Source organism: Chrysochloris asiatica, unplaced genomic scaffold (assembly GCF_000296735.1).
Source record: "Chrysochloris asiatica unplaced genomic scaffold, ChrAsi1.0 scaffold00042, whole genome shotgun sequence".
Classification (NCBI taxonomy): domain Eukaryota; kingdom Metazoa; phylum Chordata; class Mammalia; order Afrosoricida; family Chrysochloridae; genus Chrysochloris; species Chrysochloris asiatica.
Window position 1 is genome coordinate 20,658,749 of NW_006408560.1, and position 14,636 is coordinate 20,673,384.

The 14,636-nt window shown below is 40.8% G+C and overlaps 1 protein-coding gene and 1 pseudogene across 1 annotated transcript in view; both read right to left on the reverse strand.

The window, feature by feature from the left end:
• Positions 1-14,636, reverse strand: part of CD84 (CD84 molecule) — a 72,695-nt gene that overhangs the window by 319 nt on the left and 57,740 nt on the right. The window contains exons 2-5 of the mRNA XM_006861655.1: positions 9,470-9,721; positions 8,994-9,113; positions 2,708-2,805; positions 1,747-1,809 (exon numbers count right to left, since the gene is read on the reverse strand). Coding sequence (XP_006861717.1) covers positions 1,747-1,809; positions 2,708-2,805; positions 8,994-9,113; positions 9,470-9,721 — 533 coding nt within the window. The remainder of the gene's footprint in view (positions 1-1,746; positions 1,810-2,707; positions 2,806-8,993; positions 9,114-9,469; positions 9,722-14,636) is intronic.
• Positions 13,914-14,636, reverse strand: part of LOC102819114 — a 23,875-nt pseudogene continuing 23,152 nt past the window's right edge.

The following is a 14,636-nucleotide window of genomic DNA, read 5'->3' on the forward strand; positions in this document are numbered from 1 at the left end:
CCCACTTGGGAATCCTTGGGCAATCAACTTCTTAGACCAGAAAAGAGAAGCAAGAGGATATAGAGGGAGGGGTAAATGGCACTGGCTTGGAATATAGGCTCAAGGCAAAATCCAGGCTGAAGTTCCCTGCCTTCTTTGTTCCTGGGTGAGCCCCATAACTTCACTTTTGCCTTTACAAGGTGAGGAGTCACCATTTGCATTACATGTGTACTTGTCATAGAGGGCTGCAGACAATCTTCCCACTGTCTTAAGGAGTCTTAGGGCTTAAATTACATTGTTGTTGTGATTAAGTACCATCAAGTTGGGTTCTGACTCATAGACACCCAGTATAGGTTTTCTGAAGAGCAGCTGGTGAATTTGAGCCACCAAACTTGAGGTGAAGTGCTTATCCTACGGCACCCACCAGGTCTTTTTAAATTACATACTGATTGTCTAATAATAATCATTCAACTTCTCTGTAAAGATTTATTTTGAAATGTTTTAGTCCAGATCCCCTGAATTAAGCCTTTCCAGTTGAAGAGCCATGTTATTTATCTTCCTCCTACTCTCCATCAGATGCTGGCTCAAACATACTGTGCACTTGAACCCTTACTCACTTGCTTCTCCTTCCCCCTTCTTTTCTCCTCATGCCTCTCCTTCTATTCCTGTACCCTCCTTCCCTCTCCTGTTCACTGAGGAACCAAAGGTCCTTCTATTTTGTTCTTCAGAACATTTGATTGATCTTTAGATTCAAACCGAACTGTGCTTCAAGTCCCTCTTAAAATGAAGGGGCACCTCCCTGCTTGCCCAGCTCCTAGATGTCCTCACTATTGCCTTGTAGAATTATTCATGGACCCATTTGCAATCCACTTCTATTTCTCAATGTTTTCCCCCACTGTTTATTTGTTATCATTACTTTCTTCCTCTCCCCCACCCGCTCCTGGCACTAATGTATCTTTCATTACTAACTTCCTGTATTGCAATATTAACTTAGGAGTTCTGGTGTGGCATTATAGTATAAACACTGAAGAGATAACCATAATATTGGCAGTTCAGACTCACTCATCATTCCTTAGAAATCCTGTACAGGATTGTTAAGACTTGGAACCAACTTAATGGAACTGAACAACAACAGTAATGGTAAATTAGCTATTAAAATGGAACATTTATAAAATGTTTGATCCACCAAGAGACCCCAAAGGTATCCTCCCAAATGTAGTAGAAGTGAAGACCTCAGATAGTGAGTGATGATCCCTTACTAGAGCCCCCAAAAGTCGTGTTTATCTGCCCTTTTTGCATATGTCGGAGAAGGAAACTAAGGCATAGAAAATTGTAGGTCACCACACATAGCTGTATAGGTTGTGTACTATGAAAGAGCAGCTGAGGAAGAAAGTGGGAAGTGAAATTCTGCTTGTGTTTCACTTAATTCATGCACCTGGTGTGGGGAAGTTTTTGCCCAGAGTGGGTGCCTTTTTTAAAATTTCCACATATGACCTGCTAGTGTTCCTGAGTGTCCAAAAGGCTGGGGTTTCCATGTTGTAGTTTAAAGGTTCCTGCACTTGAAGGGACAGATCAGCATCCCAAGCACATTAACTTATGGCTGGTCATGGACTAGAGAAACATGGCTCTGTGCATGAATGGAAGCACCCATAGACCAAAGCCCTAGACTATTAAATCTGAGAGGTATTGAGAAGAGTACCAAGGACTGGATGAAACAGGCACAACCTGAATGGATGTAACAGGGGTAAGGAACCAGAAGGTATTTACCTTATCAGAGTTCTGTACTATGGAATAAATCGTGTTCACTTGCTCTTTTTTGGAGGACAGCACCTGTAAAACATCCATTTTCCCTTAAGTGAGTGTTCCTAGGTTAAATGAGCTCTACTTCCTAGTCTACCATCACCTTTCTTTGGCTCCACTTTTACTAGGCATCCTCCTTTCCTGGTTTAAGCTCTGGTCTGTTGGAGAAGATCAAGATCAAATGAGGGAAGAGTGCACAGCAGCTGGGCAAAATCTTCAGGCAAAAACACCAGATGGAGGGCTTTACATGGTTCATTCTGAGTTTTTCTCAGTCAAGGTCTTAGCTTTCCAATGGATTCTGTGGACTCAGGTGCTCTAATAGTCAAAGTACAATGCTAGATTGACCAGGCAATCCTCACTTTTCTCATTCATTCTTTGGAAGCACAGAGGGAGGACACATTGTAAAAACCTGATTCATTAGGGGCAGGTAGATGAAAGGCAGGTGGGAGGAGGAAGTGAAGGACAGAGTGACTTGGAATCTGAGGAAGCAAACTACTGCTGTTGCCAGGTGAGTAATTCATATTCATGAGGGCCGGTGTCAGTTCTGTGCCCCCTGAGAGCCCTTAGCAACCTGCTCATCATAACAATGGCCATATAACCATCAGTAGCCCTCACCTCACTTCAGGGCTCCCTTCTTGCTTGGCCCCAATAGGAGCCACTCCAATTCTGGTCATGACTTTTACCCAATACTGGGGCCAGGTCCCTGGAGGGACTATCAGAGCCTTGAGGATGCCATGGGTTGATAATGGACTTGGCTTTTGTTCTTGTAAAGAGTCTTGGGGCATCATTTCTCTGACAGTGGTATTTCTTGGTTGGATCCTCCACATTCCCAGTTATGGGTGCTATCAAAGCCACAGGAAGTAATGGTTACCCTTGACTTTCTATCCTGAGATACAGGGGCAGCGGTCCATGAGTAACAAAAACTCACCTTGGACTGGGAAATTTCATCATAGATTCTGTTCTCTGCTGGCTGGTTGTTTCTTGGAACGACAATGTGTTCATACACTATTTTCTTTGAAGCAGCATCTGTGTCACACAAAAAGCACACAACCACAGTATATGAAAAGTAGATGAATTTTTAGAGAATATCTATGTCAGTGCTTCCTTTTCTTTGAAAAAAAAAATTTTTTTATTGTGACTTAAATGAAGGTTTACAGACAAGATCCATCAGTTTAGCATTCAACCAATCATACACTTTGTTTCATTTCACTGATTTCAACCCCCTCCATGGAACAAGTTATCCTGCTTCCTCCCCGTGGCTCCCATATCCATTCCACCGATTTTACCATCCCTTTTCACCTTTGTGCTTAGGTACATGCTGCCTTTTTGATTTTGAATGATTGACTGTTTGGTCATTTCTAGTGAATATACCTTATTAATGTTGTTCCCCCTATATACCTATCTACTACTTGGCTGAAAGTTGGGCCACGAAGGTGAGTACCTTTCCAAACCTGAAGGGTGGTTGAGGGCCATAGTCTCAGGTTCCTCCAGTCTCTTAAGGCCAGTTTTGTTGTTTTTTTTTAAAAATAAATTTTAGATTTGTTTCACATATTCTGCTGCTCTACTCGGGTCCTTCTAATGTGATCCCTTTCAGAGTAGTTGTTAGTGGTAACTGGACACCACCTAGTTCTGGTCTCAGAATCATGGAGACTGATGTTTACATGTTCCAGTAGTCTGTTGGACTAATTGATTCCAAGTATCTTCAATTCTCATCACTCCTTTTTCCTCTGTACATGGAGAGACAAATAGTTGTACCTTATATGGCCACACATGAGCTTTTCACATCCCAGATGCTACTCACCAAAGTAGGATGTAGAACATTGTCTTTGTGCCAATTGACAATGGTGTCTCCTGAAACTATGGTCCTGAGTCTCTAGGCTCATCTACTCATTGCCTTAAGATTATTGATAATATCTAAGAAGTTTTCATAATTTTGCTTGCTGTAATGATGCTCCACCACATTCACAGCTGTGTTTGCAGGAAAGATAAATATTCATGTACCAATATCCTATTTCAAAGTCTTGTATATCTGTGGGATAGATACATACCTACTCAGTATGTATCTCATGTATCTCTGTCCATATATCCATGTATCTAACTGTAGAACATTGTTGTTCCAATGTTGTCTGTATATCACTATTTACATATGTTCCCTCTTATATACCTCCTTGTGTCTTCATCTGTCTTCATCATTCTTCTGCCAACCTTCCTCTTCTTGTATATTGCCCTTCAACTTCTTGTATATTGCTTTCCCTGCCACCTGAGTTAACATGTGTCTACCCTCTAGTCAGTGAACTACTCTCCCTTCCTTCCCACTCCTGCAACCATCAAGGAATGTTTCTTTTTTTATTTCAAATTTTATATATTTGTGGGATCTACAAATATATATATATATATATATATATATATATATATATACCACTCTTCCTCCTTTAGCCATTCAGCCTATATCTCAATCCGTGTATCTACTCACAGAACACTATTGTTCCAAGCTTGTGAGTGTAGCACTGTTTACATCTATCTCCTTTAGCCCATTCATATCTCCCTCTGTCCTCACCTGTCTTCATTATTCTTCTGTGACCCTTCCTCTTCTTGTATACTGCCCTCCCCTTTCTTGTATATTGGCCTTCCCATCACACTTGTCTACTCTTTAACCAGTGAATTACTCTCCTCCCTTATTCCCCTGGTTATCATCAAAGGATGTTTCTTTTAGTCTGGAAAACTTTTCTTAAAATTTTACAATAATGGTCTCATACAATCTTTGTCCTTTTGTGATAGACTAATTTCACTCAGTGTAATATCCTTCAGGTTCTTCAATGTTATGTGGTGTTTTACAGATTGATCATTATTCTTCAGTGTTGCATTGTATTCCATTGTGTATGTATACCAGAGTGTGTTTATCCATTCTTCCATTGATGGACATTTAGTCTGTCTCCATCTTTTTACTATTGTGGATAGTGCTGCAGTGAACATCGGTGTGCATAGATCAGCTGGTATCATGGCTCTTGTTTCTTGGGGATATATATAAAGTAGAGGGATTTGGTTTTTGAGGAAGTGCCATACGATTTTCCACAATGGTTGCACAATTTTGCAGTACCATCAGCAAGGTACTAGTACCATCCAATGTACAAGGAGCCTATTCTCTCCGCTCCCTTCCCAGCATTTGTTATTGCCTATGTTTTGAACATCTCTGTTAATGTTGCTGCTATCTCGTTGCTTTGGTTTGCATCTCTCTAATGGGAATCCTGGTGTGGCACTGTGGGTTAATGCACTAGACTGGACTGAAAAGTTGGTTTGAACTGTAAGGTTGGCAGTTCAAGTTCATCTGCTACTCCTCAGAAACTCTATACAGGGTCTCTATGGGTCAGAAATGACTCAATGGCACTCCACAACAACAACAAATGGCTAACGATAGTGAACATTTCATATATTTGTTGGCTTCCTGGATGTCTTCCTTGGTGAAATGTCTGTTTATGTCCTGTTGCCATTTTTTAATCGGCTTGTCTGTCTTTTTCTTGTAGAGGTGCTGTTTGTTGTTGTTGTTAGGTGCCATCGAGTCGATGCCAACTCATAGTGACCACAGCAGAACAAAACAATGCCCGATCCTGGCCCCATCTTACTATTGTTGTCATGCTTGAGTCCATTGATGCTGTCACTTGACCAATCCATCTCCCTGGGGGTCTTCCTCTTTTTCTCTGACCCTACATCTTACTAAACATGATATCCTTCTCCAGCGACGGTCCCTCCTGACAATATGTCCGAAGTATGAGAGATGAAATTTGGCCATCTTGGCTTCCAAGGAGCACTCTGGTTGCACTTCTTCCAAAATGGATCTGTTGGTTCTTTTGGCAGCCCATGACAATTTCAATATTCTCCTCTAACACCATAACTCAAAAAGCATCAATTCTTCTATGGTCTTCCTTATTTACTGTCCAATTTTAACATGCATATGAGGTGTTGTAGTTTTCTATAAATTTTAGATATTACTCCCTTGCCTTATATGTTGTTGAAAAAAGATGTTTTCCTAGTCTGTGGGCTCCCTTTTTACTCTTTTGGTGAAAACTTTTGATGCACATAAGTTTGTAATTTTTAGGAGGTCACAGTCATCTTTTTTGTTTTCTACTGCTTGTGCATTTTTTGGTAATGTTTGATGGTGTATGTATGCCCTGTACTAGAGCCCCTAAGTTTGCCCTTAAGTTTTCATTGATGATCTTTATAGTTCTATGTTTCACTTTTAGGTCTTTAATTCACGTTGAACTTGGTTTTGTATATGGTATGAGGCATGGGTCTTATTTCATTCTTCTACAAATCGATTTCCAGTTTTGTGAGCAACATTTGTTGAAGAAACAATCTCTTCCCCATTTAATATGTCTTGTCCCTTTGTCAAAGATCAGTTGACTTTATGTGGATGGAATTACTTCAGGATTCTTAATTCTGTTTCATTGATCTATGTATCTTTCATTGTACCAATTCCAAGCTGTTTTGAGCACTCTGGCTGTGTAGTAAATTTTGAGATCAGGGAGTGAGAGGCTTCCAACTTTGTTCTTTTTCTTAAGCAGTGCTTTGCTTATCTGAGATCTCTTTCCTTTCCATATAAAGTTTGTGATCATTGTTTCCATCTCTTTAAAGCATATGTTCGATCTGGATTGGGATTGTGTTATATCTATAGATTGCTTTGGGTAGTTGTGACATTTGCATAATGTTAAGTCTTTCTAACCATGAGCATGGTATGTTCTCCCATTTTTATAAATCTTGTAGTAGTGTTTTGTAGTTTCTTTGTATAGGTCTTAAGATAAACAAATACAGGAGTTAAGCAGTCAGTGACTTCTAAGATTTCTTGACTCTGGATCCAGAACTCTTTCCAATATGTCTTGCTCTAGTGATCTGTACTTTGCCTCCTTCTATGTTCTCATCCAAGGTACACTGGCTCTGACTTCATTTAGATCCAGGCTTGGAGTTGCTCCCATTCTGCCTGATGCCCCTATTCAGTAGCCTCATCCTTCTTGAGGATGGACACATGGGTATTCAAGCTGTCTTTCCCTTGTCTCAGGATTGTATGTGATCGAGGAGGCATCCAGGTCAAGCATTGTCTAGGGCTCAGTGATAATTCTCTGATCAGCTCTCCCATCCAGGTTGGGATCTCACTACACTTAGCAACACTAGCATTAGCGTTGACTACCTTAAATTGTTAGTTGACTTTTCATGTAAGTACTTTAGTTTCTCTACTAAAGTTGTCACTCATTATATACTGTGTTCGAGTCTTCTGGTGCACACCTTACCATTTCTAAATCTGTGTTGAATTCATAATGGAGGCCCCACAGACATTTACTGCTTGCATGCTTGATTAAAGTATTAAATAAAGCTTGATTAAAGTCAATAAATATTTCTTAAGTGCTTTCTGTGCATCAAGCTCTGTGTGAGGTCCCAGAGACCCAAATAGGAGATATAAATCCCTATTTCTAAAAATTGATTAACTGGTAGAGGCATTTTATCATCTGGGATCTTTTTCTTTGGCACTGATATAAAATTTAGGGCCTAGGTGAGATGAGATAGCTAGAACTTTAGGCCTTTATATTCCAGGATATCTTAGCATATCCATAAATAACCCACCTAGTGAGCTTAGTAATGTCACAGGACTCAAATGTTCAACATCTAGTCCTAGCCATTCCCCTGTTCCAGATTTGGATAGCCAATTTTTCTTCTCAAGATGTTGTCAGGGGTGTAGGACAGATTGCTTTATGAGGGACTCGCCAGATCATCCACAGCCTGAACATGCCGTACGATTCTCCCCATCATGAGATCATTTGAATTACATCACACACACTCTAACCCTGGAAGATCATCCTCTGTGGCATGCCCAGACCCTTCAATTATATAGTTGCTGTTGTTGTTATGTGCTGTGGAGTCAGTTCCGACTCATAGCGACCTTGTACAGGGTTTCTGAGGCTGTAAATCTTTACGGGAGCAGAAAGCCTCATCTTTCTCTCATGGAATAGCTGGCAGTTTTGAACTCCTGACCTTGAGGTTCGCAGCCCGATTCGTAACCACTATGCTACCAGAGCAATTATATAGTAGCTAACATTTATTGCGTATTTAGTATGTTCCAGGCACCAGATAAATTATTTTGTGTTTGTAATTCCATTGAACCCACTGAGTAATATGCAGCTATCCTTATTATTGTGCTTCTTTTACAAGTGAGAAGACTGAGACTTACAGTGATAAAACAACTGACCTAAGAGCCCATGGAATCTTAGTATGGCATTGTAGGATAAGCTCTGGACTACTAATCACAAGGTTGGTGGTTCAAACCCACCAGCCGCTTCTTAGAAACCCCATACAGGGTTGTTATGAGTCAGAATGGACTCAATGGCACTTAACAACAGCAACAAAAGCCCTTAAGTTTATTCCAGACTGACTTCAAAACACATTTTTTTACTCTTAAGCACAATACTCTGAACTTCAATCCTTCCCAATTGTTATCTAAGTAACTTTGTGGCTGAGAACTTACAAGAGCTCTTATTGAAGGTTTTCAAGTAGGAACCTGAGGAATCAGACTCAAAAGAAAGTCAAGAAAATGGAAGCAGAGATAGAGCTTCTCTACATCCTTGCTTATTAATGTGGTTGGTTGAAAAGAAAGAGAGCTTGGGTGGACATGGGAGTAGGAGGAATAGGAGGGTATAATAATTCTCCCAAGGGTCCAGTATAAGGTATTCTGAATTGAGAATGGAATGGTTGCAGAAGATTCCAGAGGGGTTCAGAGGATCTGATGACAGCCATAGAATGAAAATGCAAAACTAATACACGTCCCTTAGTAACTCTCCAAGATTCATACTGAAAAAAAAACAGAGTTGAAAGTGATTCTGGAGACACTCTAGTCCAAACATCAATTCACATGTGAGGGCACTGTGCCACAGAAGTGAAGACACCTGTCCAGTGAGGCACAGTTTACTAACGACAGGATTACTAACACAGTTTACTAACGACAGAACTCATGTTCTGAGCCCACCATATTGGTAATCTGGGGAACAGATTCTGGAGATCATGCAGGGTAGTGTTCTGCAGTGGTCTGGGCCATTCTTTTGAGAAGCAGTGAGGTGGTGGGGTGGGGGTTGCAGAAGAAACACAGGACTTCTGTGTATCACTTTAGATACATGATTTCAATTCCAAGAAGAAGGAATAGTATTTATACATTTTACCTTCTGGCAAAATCTTACCTTGTCTTTTCTTGTACAAACGGAACAAAAGCACTGGAGACAGAATGAGAACAAGCAAAAAGAGCACAGCCAGTACACTCAGCAACCCAGTGTGGTGAGAACGAAGGCCCATAATGATGTCTGCAAATAGAAGATGCAACAAGTCTTGATTTCCCAGGAAATAGACCCAAAAGGCTGGGCAGGCTTGGCAGCACTCGGGGCACTATCACAACTGGGTTCCTCCCTGTGGAGTATCAAAGCCCCTTGGAAAACTGAACTTTCTGATATTAAAAGTCAGATGGTCACATAGGGGCTGCTTCAGAACATCTTGAAATGCATGGCATCTCTCAGAAGGTTTTGGGATCTTTCCCATTGGGCTTCCTGGGAGGAGATGCCTTTTGAGACCAGTCCTCCAGAACAAGAAGCCTAATTTCAGGCCTTGCAAGTCTTCAAGGTGATTTTTTGAGGCTCTAGGAAAGTTGGACAGAGCAGGTTACCTGCACATAGGTTCCGGGAAGAGATGGAGTTAGAACTGTTGCTGACAGGGTTCCAGGCTGTACAAGTGTAAGTCGACTCTTGATCCTCAGGGCTCTGAATGATTCTAAGGATATTGCCCTCTTCTTCCAAGGAACTCCATCTATATGATACATCCTTTTCTTCCTTCTGAACAGAGCATGTCAGTGTGACATTACAGGAGCTATTCGTAGATGTTATTGAATTCTGGGTAATTTTTGGCTTCCCAAGTCGACCTATGAAGGAAAACACACAAGCAAGTAGTGTCATGGATTGAATTGTGTTCCCCAAAATATGGGTCAATTTGGCTGGGCCATGACTCCCAATACTGGGTGGTTGTGTTTCATTTTTTGGGTCTGATATAATTATCTTCTATTTTGTGATATGCTATAAATCCTAACCTCAATGTGTTAATGAGACAGGGTTAGGTTGTATTATTGAAGATTGGGTTGTTTGTATGTTAATGAGAAGGATTAGTGTAGGATACAATGTTCTTACTCAGGTCAAACCCTGGGGTGGGGGTGGCCTTTATGACCTTTTATTTTATATGAGATAAAAGGAGAGAGAAGAGAGCAGAGGAAGAAGAGCCAGGAACAGACTGCATCCTTGGGACCTAGGGTCCCTGCACTGAGACCCTCCTAGATCCAGGAAAAGAGTGATGTCAGTACAAATAGAAATCTGCATGGAATGCCAGACCCATAGATGTTGAAAAGACACAAGATTGTCCCCTGAAGCTTACAGAGAGATAAATCCTGGCCTTAGAGCTGGCACCTTGAATTAGGACTTCTAGCCTCCTAGACTGTGAGAGAATAAATTAGGTTTGCTAAAGCCATCCACTTAGATTTCTGTTATAGCAACACCAGATAACTGAAACAAAATGGTGAGCTGAAGCCAACTTATACCAGTTTGCAAGAGCCAACTGCAAAATTTTCAGGAATTTTGCAGGATGGTTGTTAAACATAAATATCATTAAATATTAAAAACTCATAATCAAACAAATTATATTAAAAACAAAGGTAATAAATATGTAAACCTCATCATTTTCTAGGTGTTTTTTCTTTTTACATTTTTCTATTATCTATGCTCTTTGTAATGGTTACGAATTGGACTGTGAACCGCAAGGTCACCAGTTTGAAACTACCAGCTGTTCTGTGGGAGAAAGATGAGGCTTTCTGCTCCCGTAAAGATTTACAGCCTTGGAAACCTTGTACAGGGTCGCTATGAGTCGGAACCGACTCCACGGCACATAACAACAACAACAACAACAACATGCTCTTAATATTATTTATATCTGTTGTATCTGACCTTTGTAATGGTGTATTTCTGAGCATGTTTTCTCAACTCTGCATGACTTGAAAGCAGCTATAGAAATTGGTAAATGCTACAAACTTGGGCTTAATATATTTTTTATTGATTGTCACTGTAGATTTAAGAAATATTACTAATGCAGATAAAATTTTAAAAGTCATGCCTATAAGCATAACATACACACATGCACATTCACTATTCAAAAACCATTCTGTAACTCAGCAAAGATGCTGCTCATACCATTGATGAACAAACAAAATTCCAGTATATATAGACATGTTTTTAGAGTCCTGGTGTGGTGCTTTGGGTTAATGTGCTGGGCTGCAAAGTTGGTTTGAACCACAAGGTCAGCAGTTCAAATTCACCAGCTGTTCCTCAGAAACCCTATACAGGTTGCTACAGGTCAGAACTGATCGATGGCACATAACAAAGACAATAACACATGTCTTTCTCAAATCACTTTTTCTCATTAGTTAGCTTTAAGCATATTACTGTAAAAAATGATATGGCAGAGGAATCTGACTCCTTTAACTCCAGAAGGGAAAAGGAGAATCAAGATTAGTAACCCAAGACTGATTCATATGAGGCAGAATTCTGACACCAACTGTCCCTACTATGGTACTGTTTACTTCTTTGCTGGGTTTGAGAATTCATTGCGGTGACCACACAGACTTAGACAGCACTTATGATTATGGGGTTTATAAGGGAAATAACAAATTACAATTTAGAATCTGGAATCAATCAGGACAGTCTCTTTTGAGCTGTGCTGCAGACAGGCCTATCTGGCCTTTCAGCCCCTTTGCCCTTCAACTCAGCCTCTGTCCTGCTCAGGCAACTGTTACAAAGGTCTTTAGGCTCTTTCAATAAGTACCCAGAGGCACCCTACTCTACTAGTAAGCCTTGGCTTGAAGGCGTTCAACTCTTTCACTCTGCAAGTCGGCAATCTTACCTCTACCAACAAGTCTCTAGAGACACACCACTCTGCCAGTAAACCTCCTGCCTGAAGGTTCTCACCTCTCTCTCACTTTGTGGATCAGTAAGCTGGGCTGCATCAAGTCGCTGGATGTGCTCTACTTCACCAGCAAGGCTCCTGCCAGAAGGCACTCAGCTTTCTTTCTCCACGAGCAAGGGAAGTCCATTGTGACTTCTCCTGGTTTCTACTGCCTCTGCTGTCACTATTTCTCTGCCACTACTTAACATTTCTTGCCATCGCTGATATTTCAGTTTTCTCTGAGTCTCCTAAGTCTAGGAGGTTCCCAGGACCAAAAGACACACTCGTCAGCCAGTTCTTCTTTCTTGGTGGCAGTCAACACCCTTATTTCTGCTTGCTTCTCTCTCCTTTAATCTCTTGTAAGAGAAAAGGTGTAACTCAAGCAAGAGTGATGACTTGAGTGAATCACACCTTGATCCTGCCTCACTAAAATAATAAATATAACTGAATCCTCATTGACATAACTTAAAAACAGAACACCTCTAATTTCATAATACAGAATGAGAATCAAGATCAGTAGCCCAAGGCAGAAGGCAGACATGCCTCTTCTCTCCAAACCTTTTACTAATTCTGACACTAGTTGTTCCTCCCATAAAACTCTCTACCCCTCCATTGATTTCAATTGCTGTTGTTAGGTGCCACTGAGTCAGTACAAACTCATAATGACCCTATGCACAACAAAGTGAAACACAGCCCAGTACTGAGCCAACCTCACAATTGTTGCCACACTTGATCCCATTGATGCTGCCATTTTGCCAATCCATCTCACTGGGGATTGTTCTCTTTTTATCTGCCCCTCCACCTTACCAAACAAGATATACTTCTCCAGCAACTGGTCCCTCCTGAAAATATGTTTGAAATATGAGAGATGAAGTTTGGCCACTGGCCAAGTGGCAGCATCGATGGACTCAAGCATGGCAACAGTAGTGAAGTTGGCTCAGGATCAGACAGTGTTTTATTCTGCTGTGCATAAGGTTGCTATGAGTCGGTACTGACTCAATGGCACCTAACAACAACAACAGCAACAAACATCTTTATTGTATTCTGGGCTTTCAGCCAAGATCTATCAGACATCCACTTCTGAATCCGGCATGAACCTCTGGAGGTTCTCTGTCAATGTATGCTTGGAGCCATTTCTGTATTACCTTTAGTAAAACTTTACTCACATGGGATAACAAAGAGATTGTCTGATGATTTCCGCATTCCATTGGATCACTTGTCTTTGGAATGGGCACATATACAGATCTCTTCCAGTCAGTTGGCTAGATAGTTGTCTTCAAAATTTCTTGGCATAGATGAATGAGTGCCTCCAGTGCCACCTCACTTTCTTGAAAGATTTCAATTTTTATTCCATCAATTCCTGCTGCTTTGTTCTTTGCCAATTCTTTCAATGCAACTTGGATGTCTTCCTTCAGTATCATTGGCTCTTGATCATATACTACCTCTTGAAACAGTTGAACATCAACCATTTCCTTTTGGTACAGTGACTCTGTGTATTCCTTCCTGGTTTTTTTTTTGTTTTTTTTTTTAATAGCAATTGTTATTATTTATTGAACATCTAGAATTTGTCAGGAACCATACTGGATGCTTTACAATCATGATCTCCAATTTTAGAAACCATAGGTAGAAGGTTAAAGCTGTTTTTTCCAGCAAAGCTCAGAAAAGCTGAATCACTCATCTAAGGCTGTATATGGTTGGTAAATGGTAGAACTGGGGGTTGACTTTAAATGCTCTCCCACACCACATAGCTTCTACCATGTAGATAAACAAAACAGCTCTATTATTTTAGTTAGATCTCATTTATAAAATTCCAAACACGGCTTATAGGTCTGACATGACAATACCATTCACAATATTATTAAATAAGAAATTCATCAGATTTTTGTCACATATCTAGAAAGTAGTGTTAGCATAGATAATAGTAACAAGCTATTCTTCTCTTAAGTTCCAAAGAATAACAAGAACTCTCTGATTCAAAAAAATCAAAACAAACAAAAAACCCCAACACATATTCCCTGTAGTCACAAACACAAAGATCTAAAACCCCATTTTAAAGCCATTTCTCTATAGCAAGAATCCAACCTGCATTTGCAATAGAAAGAATATTAAACCAAGAAGTCACTGAAAAGTCACACTGTTGGCAAAACACAACATGATGGTGACACCAACCTAGACACAGGACACAAACCAAGGCCCTTCCACACAGTCACAATTCCGTCAATGTCTCCACGCCACACATATTCCTCAATGTCTGCTTGACCAAACACCACAGTGGCCATGGGGTCTACTTTCCTGCAGTCTTGTGTAGACTTTGCTGCCACCCTAAACCCAAAGGGATTTTGGCCATGGAGTACACCACCACTCCCTGGTACTGACAGGTATTTTCAGTAATTCAACCAACCCAGATTTCAACACATGGTTCCCATATAGGAAGGACTACTCTGCCCCAGGTTTTATCCACACTTTATACTTGGCATAGGGCGCCAGGTAATCTAGAGCTGTGACAAGCAACCGGAACTTGTGGGTTTTTGTGAATTTCCCGACACAGGTCCCCAGGGACACCAGCTTGTCCCAGGATCTTCTCACTCACGTAGCACACCCGGTCGCTGTGCAGACTGTAGCAGTAGGTGCCACAGACTGGTCTGTCAGTGAGCAGCTGAAGATTCTCCCCGATTTATTTCCTGAGCTTCTCGAACATTACACGAATGTCCACTTCAGTCAAAGGCCGTCTTTTCCAGCTAGGCCAAAACGCTGACTCCTCCTGCCTCAGTTGCGGGAAACAGAAGCCCCTTCCATCTTCTTGTGATGCTTTCTGCATCATTCAATAATTTCTCCAAAGAATCCTTAAATAA